The sequence below is a fragment of the Parasteatoda tepidariorum genome, chromosome 3, assembly GCF_982258835.1.
Source record: "Parasteatoda tepidariorum strain Cologne lab strain chromosome 3, Ptep-v5.0, whole genome shotgun sequence".
Taxonomy (NCBI): Eukaryota; Metazoa; Arthropoda; class Arachnida; order Araneae; family Theridiidae; genus Parasteatoda; species Parasteatoda tepidariorum.
Window position 1 is genome coordinate 42,589,126 of NC_141757.1, and position 27,141 is coordinate 42,616,266.

Here is a 27,141-nt window from a genome sequence, read left to right on the forward strand (position 1 = left end):
TCAATTTTATACATTAAGACTAATTGTTCGACCATAATTATGCAATGAAAAATAATATAGCAATGTTATTATATCATATTAGACTTTCTTCTCATGTAGAATACACCGAAGAGCCATTACATTATGACCACCCAGCTAATAAATATGTAGGAACACCTTTAGCCCTCAAAACTGCTAGCACTCGCCGTGGCATTGATTCCACAAGGTGCTGATAGGTAGTCTGAGGTATCTGGACCAAGTGCTCTCCAACTATTCCCGCAATTCCGTCACATTTGCGAGGGGGTAGCGTGGCAGCATGAATTTGGTTTTCCAAGTAGGACCACAAATGCTCTATTGGATTAAGGTCAGGTGAATTTGGGGACCAAGACATGACTTGAAAGTCACTGGAATGTTCCTCGACGATTCGACCCTTATGACATGGTGCATTATCCTGTTGGTAAACACCATCCCCCTCAGGAAAAACTGTTGCCATGAACGGGTGAACCTGGTCTGCAACTATGTTCAAGTATTTTAGCATTAGAAGGGTAAGGATGAATATCATTTGTATATTTTCCTTACTTCTTTTGAGTGAACAACGAATTTTTAACTGCTTCATATTCCACAGATGCATAAATGGTAACTGTCTATTTGAGAACTATAGTGACTAGACTAATGTAAACCATTAAAAGAGGTTTTTTAAATTTTAGAGGCTTAGAAAATGTTCCTAATATTGTTTTTATTTATTAAAATAGACATATGTACATCTTTTTCAATCGATTACGTTTCTTCACTTTTCAGCGCTTCAGTTATCCGAATTTAATAAGTTAATAATTATTAAAATGCATAATTATATATTTTTGAGCTTATCACATCGATTAAGAATTTCGTAGAACTGACTTAAATTTTCAAAAACCATACAAATCCACAGTACAAATAAGTATATTAAAAAATTCAATATAACGACGTTTTCAACTTAAGCCTATTGTATTCGTTACACAGGAATTCGATCTAAAATAAATAAATAAAAAAGTATGTTAAAATATATTATTTCATGTTAAAGTACACGTTTCTGACGTTACTTACATTTTTTTTTATTATAAAGGCTGACGTCATAAAGATAAGAAGCACTTTTGACCACAATGTCATTTTCTCACCATAAAAGTAAATGACTATCAATACAAATATGAAGTGCACTTTAACTAGTTACAGTATTTTTACTTAAATAAGTGATTAATGTTAATCGGTAATATCTTTAATGAAGATTGTTTTTTAAAATGTGTTTTTTTAGCTGGATATTTCTTCTGAGATGGCAGAAAAAAAGCGTTTTTTTCTGTCTTTATGGATTTTTTGATCAGATTAAGTAAGATTTTTAATATTTTTTTTGCGAGTATCTTTTGTATCAGCAATTTTTCCTTGACGGGGAACATAAAAAGTTTTATACTTTTTATAAGCTCTTAAAAAATAGCCAATTAAAAGTTGCTTTGATGGCGTTTCACTTCAAGTCGAACAAAAAGCAAAACGGGCACGACTATTTAGTTTAATTGTACTTAGCAATAAATTGCAACTTTTGCATCCAGAAGCAGCTTTTCAATTGGCTTTTAAAAAATTTTTCTAAACGTAGCAATGCTTTACCAGATAGTTACAATTTGTCTTTTTGCAACTGGTAAAAAAATATTTTGCGCACTTCAATATGAAAAGCTTTAATTTAAATTTAAATTTATACATTTATTTGATATATATTACTATTTTGCAGAGACGTTTGCTGCTGGTAAGTAGAATTTTTTAATTACAACAAAATGTAACATGTCATTCAGTTAACATGATTGTATGAAACAGTAAGTTTATATCATCAATATATTTGATTAATTTATTTGGCTGAAATGGTGATCATAAAAAAACTATTGATTGTAGAAAAACTAATCATCATAGAAATTAAATGTACTTACGATGAAATCTTTCTTACTAAGCCATTAATATTCTAGCTGGTCTAATTAACTATCAATAACTTTTGGCTAGCTATCTTGATGCCATTATCTACTGCAACAAAATATTTTCGATTTTCCTCAGTTTTTAAAACTATTCAAAAATAAAATAAAATGTTTTTAGTGAAATTAAATGTCTTTACCAACCGTTGCATTTTAAATTCTTGAGTTTTAAGAATTTTCAAGCTTGATGGAGCTTTAACAAATGAGCAAATGATTTTTAATTAAATGATTGTGTTTCATCATTTACTGTTTTAAACAGCTAAAAATGTTTGGAGCATCTGTTATATTTTTTGCAGTTTTTGCCATTTCTTTTCCTTAAGGATTAAATATGAATATTGAAATAATTAAATAAACTATTTCATAATTAAATTTTAAATCTAATAATTAATTTTAGAAATACAATAAAATTTTTAATTATCTAAATATAATAAAACATTTTATCTTATTGAATCTAGATACTAAGCAATATTTTTTTTGAATGATTACAAAATGCTAAAAATATTTTGCCTTCTTTTTAAGCGAATGGTTTTAATACAACATTTGTTTATTGTTATTTTACTTTAAAGGAGCGTATGCTGTAGGTGAGTACAGCTTTTTAATAGAAATATATTAAATGGTTAATGAGAGTTACAAGTAACTTACAAGTAATATATTTTTAAATAAGAATTCAAAATATAATACACTTTAAGAATTGCTATGAATGTAACAATATCATTTATTTTGTTTCAGCAAATCCCCAATTTGGCTTCGGTAAAATCTTACACAAATTATTTTCTAAAAAAAAGTGGTAGGAAAATTATAATTCGTATTACAATAATGCTTTCGGTTTAGAAAAACAAGATATATTTTGTATTACTTGATGGAAATGATGCGTATTTATATTTTCATATTTGTTATAGTTATTAATGTATTTTATTATTATATGAAATTTTTTTGTGGATTTTTGCTTTGTATTTGGTAAAGAATATTCACATTCATCTAAAAATGTGTTTTCATTTTATTGATATATTAATATAAATATTGAATATGTGATTCTGTTTGTTGCAAGTATAACGAATATTTATGTAAACAAATCAACATTTAGTTTTAAATAATATTGACTAATTTTTACATGGAATAGTTCTAAATTATTCATACATGATCAATATATCAAATGAAATAAATAATATACTTCAGTAGAAAGAAAATTTTGAAATTATTATCGAAATTTTACTGGAAATGTAGCTTGTACTAGAAAATTACATTGCAGTAAGATGCATTTATATTCTTGACAACAATGCACATTCCACTGACACTTCTTTAGGTTGAAAGTTTAGATTAATTTATATCTGTTCAGTACCTTTGTTCAGACACATAAGTTCAGGAAAAGTGCTTCGAATATTTGATAATTTTGATAATCTTTATATAATTATCAATAAATATTAATATATAAGTGAATATTTCATAATCTTTATCCTACAAGAGACTGTTTATACATATAAATATATATATATATATATATAGATAGATAGATCACGCAATCTCTGCGCTTCAGAACATGTATAAAGCCATAATTTGTTTATTAAGCGAAAAAAAAATAATAAATGCCTAGCGATCATTTGCTAATTTTGATTTCTTATCTGGAATCCACATTTAAAAATACATTTAAGATTTCAATATAATTTTTGTGTTTTTAATTTTTTTTAATATCTTTTAACACAGACATTTATGATTTTTTTTCTTAGGGGGAGCAGGAGCAAGAGCAGGAGTTGGAGTAGGTGGTTTTGATCCCTTTCAATTTGGTAATTATGTAATTTTGGATTTTTGAAAACTAATGAATGTTAATTATTTGAAACTAGAGATGAAATGAATCAGATTCATTTAATATCATCTATACTTTATTATTAAAATATATTTAATATTTTTATCGGATTATTCTTTTAACCCTAATGTACATTATGATTGTTTTAAGTATTTGACTAATGACGAAAATAATATAACAAAAAAAATTTTTTTTCACAGTTTTTATTTGATTGGTAATAATGTGAAGATATCGGACTTTGAGATTAAGAGAATGTACCCCAATGTTTTTAAATAAGATTTATGTTTATCTTAATAAGTTTATAATTACATTTAAGTGAAAACATATATTCGTTTTATATCGGTCACATTTTTGTACTATATTTGTAACAACTATTAAGAAATTGCTGAGCTGAATAAAATAATGCGCGAAAACGTAGAAATTATTTGCGAATAGTGGAATTGATAACTTCAACAATTTATTTCCAATTTAATGACATGCATAGATGCAGTTTTCCTTGCAATAGGAAACTTCATAAAAAAATATTTTTTTGACAAAATAACAGACTATCAAATGAAAAATATTTTAACATTTAGAGAATATATATTTCAATTAAAACTCCAAAATCGAATAAAACAATTCTATGTGTAACAAAAATTCGAACATTGTTGTAGAAGTAATTACCTTGCTTTACAAAACAAAAGACTCGAAAAAAAAATCAAAATCACGATTGTTGTTTTGAAAAAAAATGATTTTAAACTTGCAAATACATTTTACCTCCATTTGCAAAATATACTTGAATGAAAATGTTTTACAAAATATTTGCAGTCCAATCATGAAAGTTAAGGAGCACAATGTGTGAAAAATACAGTGTCGTGTAGTCCTTAAAGAAAAGTGTTTTAGTTATAGAGGTGTCATATCCTGATGAAATAAAAACTCATTTGCAAAGGTAAAATATAGTTTTTACAAGGGACTCTTTTTCAATGAATTAGGAAAAAGTTTGGTATACCTTATGAAATCTGTGGGTACATATAGAACTGGGGTTTCCAACTCACATGAGGCCGGGGGCCGCAATTAAAAGCACCCGTCAAATGGCGGGCCACAACGTTATCAAAATTTTATATAGGACTCTTTTATGTTTGAAGGAACATTAAATATTGCTGTCAGATTTTTATAAAAGTTTTATTTTATTATTAAAAAAAATACCAAGCATTACAATTAATGCTTGTTACGTATCATTTTGAATCTTCTCTTAATCTGAAACTTAGCGACAAGATTTTTTTTTACTTTCACATTTAATTCTGTGATAAATTAACATTTTTTCGACTTATTAGGAATTATAGCAACAACTAAAAAATTCTCGACTATCTGAAATTAATTTTTTTTCTTCTTTTCCGCTCATGCGATATTCAATTCAAGGAATTTAGATAAAACATGATATTCATTCCCTCTTTTATGCACTTTAAAATTTACAAAAGTAAATAATTTCGTCCAACATGAGTGGTTTCAAAAAGTTAAATTGGAGAATTTCTGTTAAGCACATGCTAAATTATATTCACAAAATAAAAAAAAAAATATGAAAAACGAAATAAAAAAAAGAGAGCAACTTACACGATTATTTTTGTATTTAAATAGATATTTTCTTGGATGCAAAACCTGAAAAATATTTTTTTTTGCACCGTTGGTATGTTAAATTTCACAGAAAACAAAAAAATTAGGTTTTTAAAAAAATTTTTTTAAAGTATTTTAAGCCCTTATAGATTTTTTTGCGAAAATTGTCCGCAATGAAAACTAATATATTTTAGTTCGTGGGCTACGAAAAAAGGCTTCGAGGACCGGATGCGGCCGGCGGGCCACCAGTTGGAAACCCCTGATATAGAAGATAATTTTATTTTTCATAACATGATGCTTCGAGAGTTATCTGCACATTTTTTTTAATTTTGTGATGCTATTATAGGTATTACCCATTTCTTTGCCTTAAGAATTTCTTTAATTTCGTAAATATATTTTTTAATCATTCTTAATCTTGTTTTAATTAAATTTAACAAATTCCTAATTTTTAACACATTTTATAAAAAGCGAAGATACATAATTTTATTCTTTATTTAACAATCATACAACGGTTAACTGCTTATTTCAACACAAGAGTGTATACCTCATTATTTCAATACCGCGAGTAATCGAGTATCAAAATCTATTTTTAACTCTATTTCTCTTTGAGCTACTATATTTCCCAAACCACAAAAATGTTTCGACTACATGAGGGTTAAATTCACTTTAACGACATTTTCGGTGATTAAGCTGCAGCCAGATCATTCAAAATTTAATATTAATAACGCGGAGTTCACTTTACTTTTTGCTATATTATCTTTCAACAACTCATCAAATTTCGAATTTTTTTTCTGAACTCTTAAGTTTCCGTTAGTAACTATTCATGCTCTGGTAATTAGAATTTCTTACCGTTAAGACTGGGGAGTGGCTCCTTAGTTTGGCTGCTAATAATTATTTAAAAGTTGTTTTTTAAAATGAATGCATAATCGAGTCTCACTAAAAGAAATGCTGCTTAATGTTTTATTTTGCTAATATGTGTTTTTCAAGTAACAAATGAGGCAATTTTTTTGAATACTCCATAATATAAAGACGAATTTCCTTGTTTGCAATTTTCCTCTTCAGTACAGACGCAATTTATAAAAAAAAATGTTCCAGTGAAGCCAATTCTTCCATAATAATTGTTAAAAACCTGGTTTCCATTTTCAGAAAAAATTTGAAAACAAAAATGTACATACATTTTTGTTTTCAAATTTTTTCTGAGAAAAATACGAAAAAATAAATTTCAAAATATTAAATTGTAAACGTTGATTCTTATTTCATTATTATATTTTCCAAAAAAGAAAGTTAAAATTGTTATAATAAATTATGAAATAATATTATCGAGAAATATTAAATTTTAATTTATTTTAATTAAAAAATTTTCATATCATATTAAAATTACACTAAAATTCATTATAATTGCTGAAAAATCATTAAATTCTGAAGAAAAAAAACTTTTTTTTTATTTGACAATAACTTCGTCAAAAAACATGTTTTTTTGGAATTTTTTTTTTAAATGAAAGCTAAAAGTCCAAATTTTTTCAATGGTATAATAAAAATTAACAATATCTAACCCCTTTGTGCTCGTACATCGCGTCAAACTTCACAAAAAATTAATACAATTTTCTATGATTGTTTAGAGTAGAATTGCACATACTTGCAAAAAACAATTAAAGTACATAAAAGTAGAGATTTTAAGCTTCAAAGTGAGCTAAAGCAGAAGCATTTTTGATCATTTTTAAAGAAGTTATGATACTTTGAATTTTGCCATTTTTTTATAAGTTTCTAGGTGTACTGATACTTTTGAGCGGTACTGTACTTTCTTGGGTTAGACACTTAGGAGACGTTAAGGCGAGAAATTGTAATTGATAAAAAATAAGATCAAACTGATTTTTCTGCTTTCATTGATTAGATCGCGAATTGATTCGATACAAATTTATTGCTGGCTATTACTGGAGTTGTTATTTTCCCTCGGTAAACAGGTGCAAAATTGTACGATGCATACCTTGCTGGATCTCTTTTGCGACAAACTTGAAAAACTCTCATTACTACCTAATAAGTAAATTCTATATTTTAAAGTGAACAAAGTAAAGAAGGATACCCTAAAAAATTCTTAAAAAATAGGTAGCAATTTATGAAACATTAGTTGCATATACACCTATTTTTAATTCTTAGATCGAATGAAAATATTAAACCATTTCTTTCAAATTTTCGTTGTTAACATTATAAAATTCATTTATGAGCACTATGTGAAAAGATAATTTTTTTAATCGGTAAATACACTTGAACTAAAATTTTGTATTTTAGTTCCTTCCATTATAGAGCAAAAAGTGTTTCTTTCGTCATGTTTAATCATTCCTTAAAAGTGGTAAATTTTTTAACGCATCTTCAAGTTATTTTGTAATTTCTTATTTGTCATCTTGCTAGCAGCAACAAAAAAGAATTTTCAAAAGGAAAAGCATATTTTAAGGGTAATTTAGTATGCTGTATCTGAAGTAGTATTTTTAATATTGAGTTTTACACTTTGAATTTTATTATTTTTTTAATAAAAATCTTTTTAATAATATTAATAAATTTTTTTTCAGTTCAAAACCAAATGGGTATGTATAATTTGCTTAAAATCCAAATATTTAATAAATAACATTTAATTGTTTAATGCTTATTTAGGATTTTTTTGGCAATTTTTTTCTTTATTCTAATACTATCAATAAATTTAAGTAAGCTGTAGTTTAAATAGTAAATTCGTTATCTTACTGCTAAGATATAAAATTACTTCTAAACATTATTTTACTGTAATACAATCAGTAACAAGACTTCAGTTAAATACCTCATCTCCTTGCTCCGAATCAGGTCTCATCTAATAAAAGAATTTGAATTTCTTCCTTTAGACTATCTCTATTTTAGTGGGAGGAAAATTTTTTAATGTGAGAACAAAAGCTATCAATCTGGGATATTCTCTGAAATTAGATGAGCAAGAAAAGAAATCAGATATTGAATCGTCTTTAAAAATGTGTAGAGAGGGTGTTTGCATAGAAAGCAGTTTGGAAAGAAAGACACAATGCCTACAGAGAAATTGTGGTTACAAAAAGTTCACCATGGGATTTACCCAACAAATGAGTAAAGGCACTTTCCCATGAGCTTTGTTTTGTAAAGAACATATCATTTATAGTTCGGAAGAGAATTCTTATTGTTCCTAAAGATGTTGTAGTCAGTGGTTCAATAAGTACTTTTCTGTTATTCGACTACTTTTAGTAAAACCAATTTTTTTTTAAGTCAAAGTAGTGTGTGTTCGTGTGAAAACCATGCATAGCAAAAGACTGATGCCAAGACATAGCAAAACACAGGTAAAAGACAGACTACTCTCATTGGAGGAAAAAAGTACCAACTTCCAACCTTTAAGTTTTGATTTACTTTTCTTACATTTTGCATTCTATTACTCATCCGTTTAACGGGTATGCAAAGTGAGTCCAGAAAGTTACGTCTCTAAACTCATTTTGAAGCTTAATACGCATTCCAACACTCTCAGTCCAGTTTTAATTAGTAAAGAAGGCGGTCATTAAACGTGTAAGATTACTCCAGCGACAGTACTCGGGAAACTCATTTTCCTCTCAAGTTTGAGTCATTACGCAAGACACAGATTGCGATGAAGTTTTGTGTAAAACTCGGTAAAGATCGTAGCAGAAACTTTTTTCATCAGAAAGTCAGCCGGAAAGTCTATTGGGACAATAAGACATTTTTTAATCAGTCTTAAAAAGATCAGTCACTTTTTTTCTTACGAGTTAAAGAAGCTCGTGGTAGCAAATAATCAACGAAAATGTGACTTTTGTCAGTAAATTCTTGAATGCAGACCATTATTTGAGCATTCATTAAAGGACACAAACAATGAACATTCCAGAAAGTAATGGCCTGACATCCCGAACGATTGGAGTCTTAATCATGCGATGGACCTTGCCGCTACCGAATTCTTCGTGATTCGCTTTCTAACCAATTCAGAGGCCAACATTCTTCCGCTGGCCTAACGATCTGATGTTGCTCACCGATTCATTTTGTTCATGTATTTCAAAACTTTCATGAAAGGATGTGTTTTTTGGACAATTGACAACATCAAGAGATTTTGCTAAAACTCTTAAATAATATTTCGGAAAAAGTCAACCCTGATATCTTCATCACGTAGAAATCTCTTTGGAAAGGATTTATACAAATAAAGAGAACCAAATTAGGAAAGTTTTATACACCTTCCCGAACAGAATAATAATTGTTCTTAAATCACCTAAATGACATTAATTTGTGGGCACAGCATGTAAGTAAATCTGGAATTTTTTCATAAATATGCATAATAGAATGATCACATGAGCATTATAGCATGATAAAAAATGCGAGACAAATTAATTCACGAATAATTTCTTTTTCTAGGGCAATTTTTTCCAGGTATTATTCCTCTAATATTTATATTAATAGTCCTCTCATATTTATATGAATAGTTTTACATTGTATTATCCATTTATTAATCAGTTAAACACGTATTTCATTCGTAGAAAATAACTGGCATAACATGAATAATACAAATACTTTTTAAACTTAGACTGCAAAACACCTTTTAACAGCAGTTGGCTACTTGGTAAAGGAAGGAACGTGGTTTACTTTGTTTACATTGGAGCATAATGAATAAGAGATTGGCTATTGAAAAGGGAAAGCGAATAAATCATACATTCTATCTTATATTCTTCTAATATTCATAGATTCTAAAAATTTCAGCGGAAGAGTAGCATGTGAATTGCTAAGGGTGGTAATTTATATTAAATGTTTCAATTCTTAACATAACAGCTAAAAAATGCTAAGAACTTCGCTTTACACACACACACACACATATATATATATATATATATATATATATATATATATATATATATATATATATATATATATATATATATATATATATATATATATATATATATATATATATATATATATATATATATATATATATATATATATATATATATATATATATATATATATATATATATATATATATATCATTTATATTATCATTCATTATATTATCATTCATTATATTTTCATTTTTTGCTTTCGGGCAATCTTGTTATGAAAATATTTTAAATCATTTTTTAAAAAATTCCCGTTCATGTAAGTTCGTTTGAATTCGCTGCTCAATTTTCTGATTTCATTTCATGTGTTATTCTGTTTTTTTTTTTTTTTTATATTTTATTTTCGATTTTTATGTGATATTTTTACTTATTGTGTTCAATTTTATTTGTTGTTATTTTTTTGTCAATTTTTTTGAGTGCTCCTCACGCTATTGTATTGATGTATTTTGCTTTGGCTATATTGATACAATATTAGGAAGCACTCTTTTTTGTTGACGTAATCGTGTGAGCTGATGAAAAGATTACATCTTTCATTTTCCGGATTTTTAAAAAAAAAAAATTTTCCTTTTTTTGCGGATTGATTTTTTTCCCTGTTTCTTTTTATTTTTATGATTCTTTTTCTTTTACTTTTTCCCCTTCTTTCACTGTTCTGTAATTTTTCCCCTGCTTTCTCTACATTTTGAACTTATATATTATTAAAATTATTAAAATTCTTTTTTTAGGACGCTTCAATCCAGGTATTATTTCTTTAATATTTAAGCACGATGTATCCGTTGATGTAATGTCACTGAGTAGATTAAAAAGCAAATCGACACAAAGCATTGCAGGATAAGTACACTATATTAAAAATTTTTGTTTTAAAAACCAGTTCCCCCTGCCTCTATAAATTAGTTCTAGTGATATTTCCAGGCAGTGAAGGGGATCAAAGATGGTGGAGTGACTAGGCCTGTTGCATGTTGCCTATTTTTTACTCGACTCAGTGACGCTACTCTTCGGGCACTCGAATTAAATATAATCTTGTATTTTTTATTTGGTCGTGAAACATAGCGCAATCTTCGAGAATCAAATAAAAATTGTAATGCATATTTTTTTAATTTAGGGCAGTTTAATCCAGGTATTATTAATCTACTATTTCTATTTAATTCTTTTTATTGTTATCTATTTGGCTGTTATATTTTTATTAGCCGTTTACATACTAATGATACAATAATGGAACATGAATTTGAGTTTGAATTTAATGCTCAAATTTTTTAACCTAGATTTGAAACTTTCTTTATGAATTACCTTTTCTTCCTGTTTTATAACGTTTTCATTGTTAGTTTTTTTTTGTTTTTAGAAATATTAGATATTTGATATATTTTGTAAATATTTCCTTCCTTTGTAATTTTAATTTACCAAAAAATCTATTTTTTATGAGACGATTACAATATTTGCAAAGTTTTAAAAGGATAATACTACAGTTTGTAAGGCATCAAATTCAAATATTTTATTTCAAAATGTTTAAGTTAAAATAATAGTTTCGAACCAATTGATAATTTTTTTGAATATTGGTGTTCTATAGGCTCAAGTTATAGATATCCTGTAATTTATTGAGTTCTGCTGTATGCATTTCATTCAATTGAAATCATGACACTTATTCAGGAAAATATTGATTTTCAAATAGAAAGGGGATGTCTAGCGTTAACTTCTTTTGAAATTACAGGTGGCTAATAACAGAGGGATTGCGGCAGAGTCTATCGCATACTTAAAACTTATAAAAAATTTATAAAAAAATATGCAGTCATCGATAATCAGTATTTTTGAATTTGGTTCAAATTTTAACTATTGGAAAAGAAACATTTATTGATAAAGTGTTGGCTGTCAGAGAATGTTATATTTTTTCATGTTTGTTAACATATAATTGAAATTTGAATATGAATCGTGCTTGTATTGATGTGTTTTATAAACTATTCCTGGAGAATGTGTAGAATATCTCGCCAATCTGTGATCACTTAAAGCTTAACCAAAAGTTTAAACTTTTAATAAATTTTCTGAAATCATATTTTACAATTTTTTGAGCTTGTAAGTGCATACTATCCTATAGAGCAGTGGTCCCCAACCCCCGGTCCGCGGACCGGTACCGGTCCGTGGATCAAATGGTACCGGTCCGCCCATTTCATTGAAACTGAATTTAAATTTCTAGGTTTATACCCCAAATTAAAAATATCTGTGTTCCATTAAAATTTTATTTATTTAAAAAAAAATATGCTCCCGTAGGTAGTAACATAATTTTTTTTAATGTTTTAAAAAGTAAAAAAAAAAGAAATCTTCTGCAACTATTTTCTCATTCAATTAGTTTTAATAAAAAAAAAAAACAATCATCGTAACTGTAAATATCATAAATAAAAAACGAAAGCGCGACGCGACATTTGCATTGGAACTAATAAAGAACTTCGTCTTCTCTCTCGATTCTGACGCCTCACACAGCGAGGGTGTATAGTAAGGCTATAAAAGAGAAGCTGGCTCGTCTGCCATTTAGTCGCCCAAAGACCACGTGACCATGATTCCTCTCTACTGTTTTGTGTGCTTTATGCGGATTTGTTTGTTTTTTGTAAAAAGAAAGTGTCTATCACTCCTCTCTCTGTTCACCGGTACTTTCTCAGGTTTAACAGTGCTTGGGGTACGTGTGTATTGTGTTTGCACAAATTTAGCTCACAAGTTAGCAATCATGAGTACAAAACAAACGTCCTTAGAAAGTTTCCTTGGAAAAAAGAAAAGGCTCAGTGAAGAGACCGAAGAGCCTTCAACATCAAAGAAACATGCAACTTTTAACAGACATTACCAAGAGCCCTACTTGAAGTATGGTTTTGTCGGGACAGGCGATTCACACAAACCAAAACCGCTCTGCATAGTTTGCGGCGATCAACTCTCTAATGACGCTATGAAACCTTCAAAACTGCTTCGCCACTTAAACGCCAAACATCCTGGATTAAAAGACAAGCCCCTGGAGTATTTTGAAAGAAAAAAACGGGAACACGAAGGACAGAAAAAATTTATGATGGCCACCACATCAATAAAGGAGAGTGCACTAAGAGCATCATATTTGGTGGCTAACCGCATTGCTAAAGCTAAAAAGCCATTCAATATTGGTGAAGAATTAATCTTGCCCGCCACTAAAGACATTTGCCGTGAAATACTAGGAGAAGCTGCTGTAGAAAAGATAGCACATGTGGCTTTGTCGGCTAGCACTGTGACTAGGCGCATTGAGGAAATAGCCGAAGACATTGAAGAGCAATTGTTGGAGAGGATTAATGCATCACCGTGGTACGCACTCCAGGTTGACGAATCTACAGATATTGACAGCAAGGCAGTACTACTTGTTTATGTGCGATATCTATATCAGGAAGATGTGCATGAAGATTTGTTATGTGCACTATCTTTGCCAACCAACACCACAGGAGCAGAAGTGTTCAAGTCACTGGATGGTTATATATCAAGACAACTAAAATGGTCCTTTTGTGTAGGCATATGAACAGACGGAGCTGCTGCTATGACCGGACGTCTATCTGGTTTAACTGCTCGGATTAAGGAAGTTGCACCTGAAAGTGAAGCTACACATTGTCTCATTCACAGGGAAGTGCTAGCAAGCCGAAAAATGTCACCAGAATTTAACAGCGTATTGATTGATATCGTTAAAGTTATTAACTACATCAAAGCACACGCCCTTAACTCGAGCCTGTTTGAGCAGCTTTGTGAGGAGATGGACTCAGAGTACAGATGCCTTCTGTTATACACAGAAATAAGATGGTTATCCAGAGGAAAATCGCTACTGAGAGTATTTAAATTGCGAGAGCCATTGCAAAGATTTCTCTTAGAAAAGAAGTCACCGCTGGCAGCACATTTCAGTGACAAGGTATGGGTCACTAAACTGGCTTACCTGTGTGACATATTCAACCTGCTGAATGAACTCAATCTGTGCCTTCAGGGGAAAATGACAACTGTTTTCAAGTTGGCTGACAAAGTAGCTGCCTTTAAAGCCTAACTGGAGTTATGGGGGCGACGCATGAACAGAGGCATTTTCGACATGTTTCAGACATTAGCGGGTATTTTAGGCGAGACAGAGCCTGAAGATTCATTCTCCCAGTTGGTTCACGATCACCTGTCTTTGCTTTTAAAAGAGTTCGAGCGCTACTTCCCAACCACAAAAGACCCACTAACTGGTAAGGAATGGACCCGCGACCCATTTGCCAACAAATCGGGTGAATCTAGCTTGTCAATGCAAGAAGAAGATCAACTGTTGGAAATTGCAAATGACGGTGGCCTTAAGACTACGTTCGAAACAACAACTCTGCCGGTGTTCTGGATTAAAGTCTTGGCAGAATACCCCGAGATTGCCACCACAGCACTTAAATACCTATTGCCATTTCCGACAACCTATCTGTGTGAAGCGGGATTTTCTGCAGTAACAGCAACCAAAACAAAGCAACGGAATAAACTGGAGATAAGCAACACACTTCTGGTATCATTGTCTCCGATTACCCCCAGATGGAGCCGTCTTATTGCAAAGAAACAAGCTCAGGGTTCTCATTGATGTAACGTTCAAGTAAGTTAAAATGTTAAATCACTTTCTTTTTTGGTGTAACTGTATTTTATTTTAAAGGTATAAAATCAAAATAATCTAAAATATAAACAATCAATGCCCCCCCCCTCAGTTGGCCGTGGTAAAATTATCAAACGTTGACAGGTCCGCGGTGATAAAAAGGTTGGGGAACACTGCTATAGAGCACTGAGATATATCCTGGAATGAAACTGGAGCAATCAATGCGACTGTCATTAAAAAAGCTACTCTCAGTGTTCCGAAACTGTAACATCGTTAAAAGGACATTTAAAATCTTTTTCACTCTCTTTTTTATTGTCTTTAAATAGCCTTTATTAGTGAACTTATCAAACTTTCAATTATTTGGTTAATTATTTCTTAACTTTACTACTAAATGGACTAAATGGTTAAAACTAAGTAATTTTAATTAAATATTATTGAAATATTAAAAAAGGGAATTACTTTCAATAGAAAAATGCTTTGCCTACCACAGGATACACAAAGCTGCTTCTGAAACTTCCTGTATAAAGCAACCTGTAACAGGAACTCCACTTTAACAATTCTCCTTCCATATTGGATCGATGGTTCGACACTAAAAATTCACATTCAGCGTATGCAGGATTTTGATATATTTTTTTTCCCTTTTTACAAACCCTGTTTTGTCGAAATACTAAAAATAAACAAATAAAGAGTACAAGCGTGAGAAATTGGATTAAAAACAAAATTAAATTCAAAGTAAAAACCAGGAGTTGATACTAGGCTGGTGATGCTAGGGATTTAAAAGTTATTGCCGAGAAAGTGGTTTGTAAACATAGACGCAGCACATGAGAAAGTAATGATGGTAGGAAATAGTGTTAAACTAGTTTTGCTTGAAAAATGAGTAAGACAATTTTTCTTGAGAAATTTTTTGTCCATTGTGTCTTACTTACGCAATTTTAAACCATATTCTGCTTACCAGTCACAACATTATTTATCTTGCTCTTTAACGATCGCTATATTAACAAGATCAGCATTTAATGAGCTCGGAGAGTATTTTAAATGATAGGAACAGCTTCCATTTGAAATAAATGCTCTCCAGACTTTAGCTGTGCTATTTCACGTTCAAACACAGCGGTCAGTAACTGGTATTTCGTCCTACGGGTTAGAAGGTACTGGCAGCTGATAGCTGAAGAAATCTTTTAAGACGCATATAATAGCCTACAGTGTGATCAATATCATGTTTCACTGTGGCGACGAGATTGTATAATAGCGATGTATTAGCACAATGACCATTATAGTGTGCGCAATCAACACTGGCTCATTGAGGACGATGTTTTTGGTGGTGTCGGAAATATTAGAATTAGAATTTCAGAGATGAGCAATGAGACTGATTACGATTTATAGATGAAAGGACATTTTCTCTGTCTACCAGTTCTGAACACATACTCATATGGATAAAATGGTGAACACAGAATGACTTGTCCAATACCAGAAATTCTCTAGTGTGTCTCATGGGGAGGAATTCTAGTATGCGGTGGTATCATGGTTTTGTGCCTGTACTGTCTTCAGTCACTAGCGCAAGTCATTGTATCGAGGTTCGAATTCACATGAAGTTTTTTTGATGCTGCATGACAAGGATCAACAATGATACTTTTCCAAGCTTGAATATGTCGCTCTCCGTTTAAGTTCTTGTACAGTTTCACTATTTTGTAATGAGCATTTCCTTGCATTAGTTTTATATCAAGAGAGTTGAACTTTCATTTCTATATATTCACTATTTATTCCAATTATACTCGAAGATAAGTGCTTAATAAACTTCCTTTAGATTTCTTTATTGTTACGCTTGGTTCATTTATCCTCTGAACTCATGTCATGAATCAAAATTATTGGGGATGTTATGGTGTTCTTTGTGCCAACATTTGAATGAATTGAACATTTGAATGCCAAAATCTAACCCTTAATTTTTGCACTTCATTTTACCTGCAGTTAGTTGCATTTTTATATTTTTTGCCTTTTTTTAATAAATGAATTGTAAATATGGCAATTTGGCATGATTGAAAAACTATATTTTAAATAATTGTAGCTAAAATATGTTACATTCGAACCCTGCAACCCTGATTAAATTCGTTAGATGTTAAATTCGAACCCTGATTCAAATGCCTTGCAAATTTTTACATTTCATTATTCAATAAATAACATTTATTATTATTGTTAACATTAACATTTATTATTATTGTTAATATATTATTTTATTATTAACATTTACATTATGCGTGCAAAATTCTACTATAATTTTATTGGTGCGACATAATATGATCTTTGAAAATAATCAAAAAATTAATCTTTTCTAAAATTTTTTCTACAGGGCAGTTTAATCAAAGTAATATTCTTATACTATTTTATTATTTACATATGGTTTGTCTTGAATGAAATGACTCTGAGTTGATAAAAAAATGATGTATTGACACGATCTATATAACACATTAAAAAGTTTTAAATTAATTCCTTCGACATTTATTTTAAGACCTTTTCCGTCCCTCTCAGCCGGGTAATGAATTCCCTGGCATTTTTACGAGCAATCCAGCAAAATTTCTTGTCAACTTGGGAATCACAGTAAGCTTTTTTTCTTTATGTCCACTAAATCTTTGGTACAAGCCCTTGCTTTAGGAGCCAATGTAATCTTAGAAAAGGCCAAGAAGTGTGTTAAGAAGAAAGCGGAGTGACAAGTCCCATTGAATGCAGACATTTATAAACCTCTGCATTTTTATTCAGTTCAGTGACATCACTTTCTGGAAATACCCAGTAACTGCATTATTTCATTTCTTTTAATTGCAAAACCTAGCATGACTTTCATATAATAATAAGTTTATACTTTATTTCTACTTTTAGAGCAGTGTAAACCAAATATCATACTTCTATTGTCACTGCCTTGCATTGTTTATCTATTTTGTGGTGTAATCTTTATAGAAAATATGTTATTTTTTTACCAATTTGTAGAAACATTAAATTAAAACTTGACTTTAGTGGAATATGTGGAAGCATACCGAAAATATGCACAACTGCTTCTAAAACTTTTAGTTTCAAACTTAACACAAAATGCAACAGGATATAGATCCCACCTGACGCTTCATATTAAAACCTGATTATACAGGCTTGCCATTTAATATTTTCGCAACTGCCGAAAAAATATTAATAAATGGACAAAAACTTTCAGCCCTCAAGCTGCTTTTAGTACGTCATTAAATTTAAAAAAAAATGATGCGGCTAAAAATAGGTAGGAAAGGGTGCTGCATGAAATGCGATTTAGAAACAAAGACACAACTCTTTAATAGATTATGATATTAACAAAATGTTCAACATCAGTTTGATTTAAAAAGTGAGCAGGTTAATTTTTAGAGTAATTTGCTTTGTGGATTACTCTGACTGTGGGCAATCCTAAGACCTGTTAAGCGCATCACAGCAGTGCTATTTTTTTTTATCTTTGAATTAAACTTTGATTAAAACAACAACCAGCGATCATCAAACAAATATGTGACCAATCTTTTTTTAAGCAGGCAATTACTGAGCAGTAATTGCAGTTGCTTTGTGGATTACTCAGCGGCAATTTAAGCAGTCTTATCTTGTATTTTTTAATAATCATAAAAAGTTCTAACGGTATAAAAGATATTTCGCATAATTTATGAATAAATTATTAACTACGGTAGTCATCAGTGGCCATTGCTACCTTAATTAACCTACACTACTTCAAAAGAGTAACTTTTTAAGTAAAAGCAGTTGTGGGAATCTTACATATTAATTAAATCACAATTTAGATGATTTAAGCAAAAAATAAGTAAAATAAAATAACATAAATAAAAATAAAATATCATGCATTTAAACAGTGCGGAACACTGACTTATTTTGCATTGCCTATTTTTTCAATTTAACAGTTATGTATAAAAATCCCTTTATCTCTTTCTTGTGTAATATTATATGATCTTTGAAAATAATGAAAAACTAATCTTTTGTGAAATTATTTTTAGGACAGTTTAATCCAGGTATTATTTTCTATGATTTACACATGCATAACTAGAATCTAATGTATTAGAATAGATAAAAAATTATACATTATACATGACTGAAAATTTTGCAATATTACTTGATCTTTGAAAATAATTAAAGACTAATATTTCGCGAAATTATTTTTAGGACAGTATAATCCAGGTATTATTTTCTACGATTTACACATGCATAACTAGAATCTAATGTCTCAGAACCGATTAAAAATTATGCATTATACATGATTAAAAATTTTGCAATATTACATAATCTTTGAAAATAATGAAAAACTAATATTTTGTGAATTTATTTTTAGGACAGTATAATCAAGGTATTATTTTCTACTATTTGCACATGCTGAACTAGAATGTAATGTCTCAGAACAGATTAAAAATTATACATTATACATGATTGAAAATTATGCAATATAACATGATGTTTGGAAATAATAAAAAACTAATATTTCGTTAAATTATTTTTAGGACAGTTCAGCCCAGGTATTATTTCCTACGATTTACACAAGCATAACTGGAATCTAATGTCTCAGAATAGATTAAAAATTATACATTATACATGATTGAAAATTATGCAATATTTACATGATCTTTAAAAATAACAAAAAAAAAATAATATTTTGTGAAATTATTTTTAGGACAGTTTAATTCAGGTACTATTTTTCTACTATTTGCACATGCAGAACTAGAATGTAATGTCTCAGAATAGATTAAAAATCACATGTTAATGCGATTGGTATAACACATTAAAATTTTCTGACATGAGTTCGTTCGGTAATTATCCAGTGATATTTATCTTGAGATTTCCAGGTAATAAAGACGTCACAGAAAGTGCCTTCCAGATTGCTCTTCAGGGTGCAAGCTCTATAATTTTTCTAATTGCCCCGTAATAAAAAATTTTTACTGGATTTTTTAAAGGCGTGAGAAAAAAAGTAATAGGAAACCATAACGTCAGAGCTTTAGGGTGACAAGGTAATGGTTGGCATTTTTGAACCAGTCAGCAAGCAGGTCTTGAAGAAGCCGGAATGGAAAAAATTGGTGAATGTTTTTTTTTAAAATTGTCTGCTTTTTAATACATTCTGTGACTCAGTAAGGACTCATCAAGTAACTAAATCGAGCATTTCTTATTAAATTGAATAATATAGAATGCATTGTTAAAATCTTGAAAAAATATTATTTCCTTATTTAGGGCAGTTTAATCAAGGTATTATTTTTCTACTACTTCTACTTAATTCTTTACTTCGTAATAATATCTTTTTTTTACCATTTACGTAATCGATTTAATATCGATTAATATATATAAATATATATATATATATATATATATATATATATATATATTAATCGATTAAATAATAGCAAGAACTTATTTTCTTAACCACCATAACAAAACGAAGAAATTTTTCAATCTATAGAACTATTTTCATTTAAAATTTTCTTTGCAATGATTTTAAAGCATGTTCTTCGAGTTTACGTTCATGTGTTTGCTTCTTAGGATATTTCAACCCACCTCCAGCTGCCGCACCTCAAGGTAAAATTAGCTAGATATGCTTGATAAATAGCAATAAATCTCTAATTTTAGCATCCTTATAAAGAAATCCATTTGTTTAAAAAATAAAATGTTTTATAAGTACCCATATATTTTTTACCATTTACGTTTTTATGTAAAATATATTATGTTATTTCATATATATATATATACATATATATTGCATATAATATATATATATATATATAATATATATATATATATAATATATATATATATATATAATATATATATATATATATATATATATATATATATATATATATATATATATATATATATATATATATATATATATATATATATATATATATATATATATATATATATATATATATATATATATATATATATATATATATATATAGTATATATATTATATATATATATATATATATATATATATGTATATATATATATGTATATATATATATATATGTATATATATATATGTATATATATATATGTATATATATATATATATATATATATATATATATATATATATATATATATAAATATATATATATATATATATATATATATATATATAATATATATATATATATATATATATATATATATATATATATATATATGTATATATATATATATATATTATTTATATACATATTACATACATATATATTATTTATGTAAAAATCGACGTACCAAGAAGGAGTTGTCCGATTGAAACAAAAATTGGTGGATACGAAGACAATGTACTGAATAGTAAATGATTAAAATTCAGAACAATTGAATAATTTATTGCAGAGTTACAGTAACACGTTCAATAAGGTGTTGGCCCGCATCTAGCCTGGATACAAGCTGCCACACGTCGTGGCATAGACCTATAAAGCTCCCGGATGGTCTCTTGCAGTACTTCCTGCCAAATTCAATCCAATTGTCGAACGAGGTCATCAACATTCCGTGCCAGATGCAATCGCCTTCCCATCATATCCCAGACATGCTCGATGGGAGAGAGATCTGGTGATCTGGCAGGCCAAGGAAGAGTTTGACAAACTTGCTAACAGTTCATAGCAACACCTGCTGTACGTGGTCTAGCATTTTTCTGCTGAAAAACCTGCCCAGGGAGCTGCAAAAGGAACGGTAGCGAAACAGGTCTTTGGATGTCGTCGACGTACCACTGTGCAGTAAGTGTACCTCTAATGACGAGCAAATGGGTCCGTCTGTCAAAGGAAATGGCACCCCAGACCATAATGCCTTGTTGAGGGCCGCTGTGGCGTGCAATATTGAAGGCAGGATTCCTCCTCTGCCCTGTGCGTCTTCAATCACGTCTTCGATGATCGTCAGGACACTGTTGGAAGTTGGATTCGTCGCTAAAGACCATACGTCCCCAGTCGGCATCATTCCAGCCGTATCTGTTCAAAACATTCATGCATACGAAATTTCAAAGCAATCGGATGATTGCTTCTTGGTGCGTCGATTTTTTTGTTATAGAGTGTACATATATATATATATATATATATATATATATATATATATATATATATATATATATATATATATATATATATATATATATATATATATATATATATATATATATATATATATATATATATATATATATATATATATATATATATATATATATATATATATATATATTATTGAAGCACTAAGCAGTTGCTTTATGTAGAAAATTACCTACGTACCAAAAAATAGGCATTCTAAAACTCTTTTGAAAGTAAGATACTCTATAGCAGGTATTTCACTTGAAAAGCTGCTCCCTAGTTTACCGGTTGAATATTAAAACCTAATTGTAATGGTTCCTGATTTTTCCTTTTTAATAGCTTTTGCTTAACCAGGCTGCAAATTTATAAATCAATGACTGAAAACGAAAAGGCCGTATATCAGTTTTTTAAATATAATTGAATTTTAAAAAAAATAAAGTCAATAAAGTGTCCATTAAAAATACCTATCAAATGGTGTTGTCAGGAATATAGGTTTTGAAAAGGAAGAATTGACTCATGCAGGAATAATAATAGTAATAAAAAGTTAAAAACTGATGGCATTATCACACAAATAAGTGGGGCAATTTTTTCAAACGATTTTTCTAGTAAATGACTCTCACTATGCGCAATCTTAAAACATTATTCTGCTTGGTTATAAGTTATGTTATTATTTAGGTTCTTAAACTTTTGCTGTAATTACAAAAGGAAAAAGATGTCATAAAATGAACGGAATTGTTGTTTTCCTAAGCACATACTTTTGCGCAGTATTCATTCCCTTGCCTTTTTTTATGCTATTGTAACCAAATTTTTTTGCCATATTAAGATCACTTAAAGTTGGAAGTATTTTTTTTTCGTTAATAAATTTCAAAACATCAAATGTTTTCTGAATTTATTAATTAAGTGTTGAAGAAAATCACTTAAACAGGTACTTGATTGTTATTCTGCTTTATCTACACTTCAGACCAGAACAGTTGTTTTTTTTCTAATAGTAATGAAATGCGCTTGTGGGAGCCTCGCATGATTAAAAAATTATCTATTTGAAACATTGCAGCAAAAATAAAGCGTTTGAACTCAGTAAAATTAATTGAATTTAATTTGAAATTTTATTTTTATTTAATTTGAAATTTTATTTTTATTTAATTTGAAAAATTCGTTTAATTTTTTTTAAATCTAACAATATTTTTTAAAATAATATAAACAATTTTTTGTTCTATTTCTTTCTTTAGGACAGTATCATCCAGGTATTATTCTTCTTCTAATTATATTGCCTGTTTTACCACTTTTAAGAATCTTTTTAATTGTATGGTGTAGAACAATTTTTAAATAAAAAAATAACGTAACATTTTTGCTGCAATTTTTGTTTTAGCAATGTTAAGAAGAATGATGGCTGGTATTATTTTTCTATTGTTATCACTATTTTCCTCTAATTATATTAAAAATATTATTAACATTTAGGAATAACGCATATTTTAACAGCATTGCATGTTATATTTTTAAAAAAATTATGAACATCGCATCTTTTGTTTAGGGCCATTTCATATGGGTATTATTCTTCATTTTTTACGCTCAATGCATTACATTATATTATTATCCAAAAGGATATGGTAAACTTTGCGCTATATAAACTAAAGTGAAGAGCAACGTTAATAAAATAGAAATCAAGAGCAGAAATCGACTTACTATAGATCTGATTCTCAAAAAATATCGGCCACAGTGTCTAAGCACTAAATGGCATTAGAAAAGTAAAGAGATTAACACGCACAAAGTGGTTATCAATCAGGACAGAGGGACAAGTTTGAACAAGATAAAAAAAAGAAAGTGATAAGAAACAGGTGAGGGGGCAAATGTTCAAATTAAAATAGATTTTCATACATTGGGAGTTGATGAGATATTAGAATGATCAATAGCTAAATATTTTGAATTTTTCAAAATATGGAGTAATTCCAAGAAAATCAAGTTCAGTGGCTGAGGAGCAGCGTTGAATGATTTTAGCAGAGGAAAACTAAAGCCTATGTTTAACATCGTTTATAATCCTGATTTTTGACGTATTTTTCATGTTCTTAGAGTCGAAGATCGACTCAATTTGTCTGCTTAGTTAATTCTATATACCATAGACCACACTAACGAAAAATTTGATAAATATACCAGCTATTATTATCAGCAATAGGGTCTTGAAAGTTAGTGAGAATCAATTTATTTAAAGGGGAAAAATAATTTCAAACTCAGATGTAGTCAAAGTGTTTTCTTTTTTTGGAATTATTTTCGGAAAAAAGGGATAAAATAATCAACTTGTTAAGATTTGAATTTGATGGTTTGTTGAATTGAGCTATCAATTTTCTATGAATTGAAATAATATTAGAAGAAAATCGACTGTCAAAAGGGATAGCTTCAAAGTATAAATAAGACATTACAAATATAACTAATAGAACAAATTTCAAGTTCACGGAAAACAAGTATTCTCAAGTTTAATCTTTTGGTTAGAAAGATGTGATGAAAGATTATGCGAAGTCAGTAAAACCACAAAAGGCTTCCAGAAAACAGTAAAGAAGGGAATTCATGGCATTTACAATTAATAAACGCGTTTAAGAAAAGTAAACATTTGTTATTCTCATCTTCAAACTTGAATTGCATGAAAGTGTCTATAGAATTTATAATATTGAGAACATAATCAATGTCAGCATTGTAAAACAATTGTCAACGTATCGTATATAAAAAGGGTACTTCAAAAAAACGAAAGAGCGCCGAAACCAAGCGCCAAAAATTTGAAAAAAAAAGCGCAGACAACGTTTGATTTTACATTGGGTCTATACGTTTTAGGCCTAAATCTTAATGGTTCATGGGATTTACTTCAAATAAGCTAATTATTTAGAGCAGACGATATTTTAAGTTATGAAATCAAATACAAAGACGTACTTTTACTGAATAAACATACCCTTTTTTCAACCTATTCAGATATCTAACCCCTGAAACCTTTGTCTAGAACCTTCAGATATCTAGCCAAAATCTAAAAAAATATGGTCCCTATAGTTTTGTAAGGAGAGCGATCCAAAGTTTAGACCCCCTTGAAAACCTTTGAAGCGAACGAAAAATTTTTTTGCACACAACTATGAAATTCGTTTATTCAAAGATAATTCCATCCAAAAAGAATTAAATTTAGTAAATATTTATTACTTTTTATTATTTTATTTTATAATAGTCGAAACAGTTATATATTCTACGGCATAAAATTTTTTACATCATTTTAAGGTACCTAATTTTAAATGTCAAAATACTAAATTTTGAATTATGCGTGAAATCGGTTAAATAGTTATTGGGAGATCAGATTTTAAGAAAGTGATACATTTAAAAATTGATTTCTTGAAAACTATTCAACCGATTTCGTTCAAATTTTGTATTTTGCCTCGCAAAATTACATACTTTAAAATGATTGAAATAATTTTAAAGCTTTCCTTTCAAATTTTTTTCGACTAATAATGAAAACTAAACAAAAATGAAATAATAAAAAATAATAATAATTTACGGAAGTTTATGTTTTACGTGGAAATAGCTTTGGGCAAACGAATTTTACAGCTTTGTACGAATTTTTTCTTCATTTCACTTAAAAAGTGCTCGAGATATGGTGCAATACGTTAAAAGCGAAAACAACGTTAAGTTGTCCATACTTTAGATCACTCTTTTGGGGGACGGAAATCTGAACCCGTTGCGAAAAAACGTGTGAGGGTTAATTCAGAAAAAATACGCTTTTGAGTCTGATTTCGTTGCACTTTTGTCGTCAGCACTTTTTAATTAGCATGCTTGAGATAACTAAAAACTACCTTAATATTTAAAGTATATAAAAGTTGAGTTCAGACAAGCTTAGAGTAAGCCTAAGTTTCAAATGAAAAAAGGAAATTTTTAAAATATTCGAATGAAACTAAGTTTTGATAAGATAACTTAAGATTATGCAATGGAGAAATTCCTCTCCAATAATTTGTTTGCATTTTGATATTTTGTAGTTTTTTTTTTAGCAACTGAAACTTCATGGCCTACTATAGGTTTGCCTGAACTAATGTTTTTTTTTTTAATTTTAAATTAGTAATGGAGCTAATGAGAATTTAGACGAAAAGTTTTTACCGTGATATGGTGTCCCGTTAAAGGTTTTTCTACATTTCAAATGTGTTGGCGATGAGAATTAAAAACACTTTTATAAAAAAAAAAAAACTTCGCAATAAATCAATAAATCTACAAAGAATTTTTTAATTCTAAGTAAATGTATTAGACACGTATATAAAAAATCTCTAGACATAGACTATTAGCTGTTAGAGTACTAAAAACACTGAATGAAACGAAAAAAACTATTAAAAAATTAATTTATATTTATGGAAGGAAAAAATAAATTTAATAATAATTTGATTTGAAAATGTTATTAAGTAGGTTAGGTTCATATTTGAATGACAAATACTCATGCATTATTTTACATTAGGTACAAACATAACAACCTGTTAATACTTACAAAAATAAATAGCAATGTGATCAATACAGAATTGTGGAGAGGATAACATATAATAAAGCAATTAATAATTTAAAGTATCTGAATAGCGCAAGAACATGATTATGGGCAAAATGTCTGAAATTGTGCTTGTTACAAATTTAAAATTTCTGTACTCTTAGCTTTCTGAAAATGTTTTTCTTTTGTGTGAATTCTAATTATTTACAATATTATCGCAGTTTTGTGCAAGTTGATGACAGTGGATGGACTAATAATTTTAAGTTTTTAAATGCGTTTATTCATAACCAGATTTTACCACAGTAAACGCCATATCTCAAATTGTTTTTAAAATAATTGTCCACAATATTTCGATTCATAATTTTTGCAATTTGAGTGTTTATGATTATATCACGCATGTTTTGAACTACAGACTAAGAGGAAAAGTAAAATTTCATCTTTATACATGTATTTTCGCAAAGGCAAGTGAGGGAATTTTTTAAAAAATATATTTTTTTAGCTACATTGATCCCTAACTCAGTAGTATATGCACTTGCTGTTAAGATAATAGTTCATAACAGGGTTGATAGCCTTCTAAATAAAATCCTCGAAGTAATTTTTGCTTAAGGAAATAGAAATGTTTTTACAGTGTTTAGTGCAAGTGCAAAAAATGTCCTTTTAAAAGATAAGAATTTTTTTTTGGGCAAATTTTGGAAGTTTTTATCAGATAATAAGACAAACAAACTAGTTTTTAAAAATTTTATATTAATATTAAAAAAACAGTGGTTGAAACCAGTCGAATACCTAAAGGTAATC

The 27,141-nt window shown here is 29.0% G+C and overlaps 1 protein-coding gene across 1 annotated transcript in view; it reads left to right on the forward strand.

The window, feature by feature from the left end:
- Positions 1-1,439: 1,439 nt before the first annotated feature.
- Positions 1,440-27,141, forward strand: part of LOC107444696 (uncharacterized) — a 32,207-nt gene continuing 6,505 nt past the window's right edge. The window contains exons 1-19 of the mRNA XM_087160091.1: positions 1,440-1,642; positions 1,733-1,747; positions 2,531-2,545; positions 2,694-2,714; positions 3,689-3,745; positions 7,920-7,934; positions 9,748-9,762; positions 10,949-10,963; positions 11,326-11,340; positions 17,147-17,161; positions 18,804-18,818; positions 18,970-18,984; positions 19,136-19,150; positions 19,302-19,316; positions 19,472-19,486; positions 20,023-20,037; positions 20,329-20,364; positions 23,087-23,101; positions 23,227-23,250. Coding sequence (XP_087016217.1) covers positions 1,603-1,642; positions 1,733-1,747; positions 2,531-2,545; positions 2,694-2,714; positions 3,689-3,745; positions 7,920-7,934; positions 9,748-9,762; positions 10,949-10,963; positions 11,326-11,340; positions 17,147-17,161; positions 18,804-18,818; positions 18,970-18,984; positions 19,136-19,150; positions 19,302-19,316; positions 19,472-19,486; positions 20,023-20,037; positions 20,329-20,364; positions 23,087-23,101; positions 23,227-23,250 — 388 coding nt within the window. The 5' untranslated portion in view covers positions 1,440-1,602. The remainder of the gene's footprint in view (positions 1,643-1,732; positions 1,748-2,530; positions 2,546-2,693; positions 2,715-3,688; positions 3,746-7,919; positions 7,935-9,747; positions 9,763-10,948; positions 10,964-11,325; positions 11,341-17,146; positions 17,162-18,803; positions 18,819-18,969; positions 18,985-19,135; positions 19,151-19,301; positions 19,317-19,471; positions 19,487-20,022; positions 20,038-20,328; positions 20,365-23,086; positions 23,102-23,226; positions 23,251-27,141) is intronic.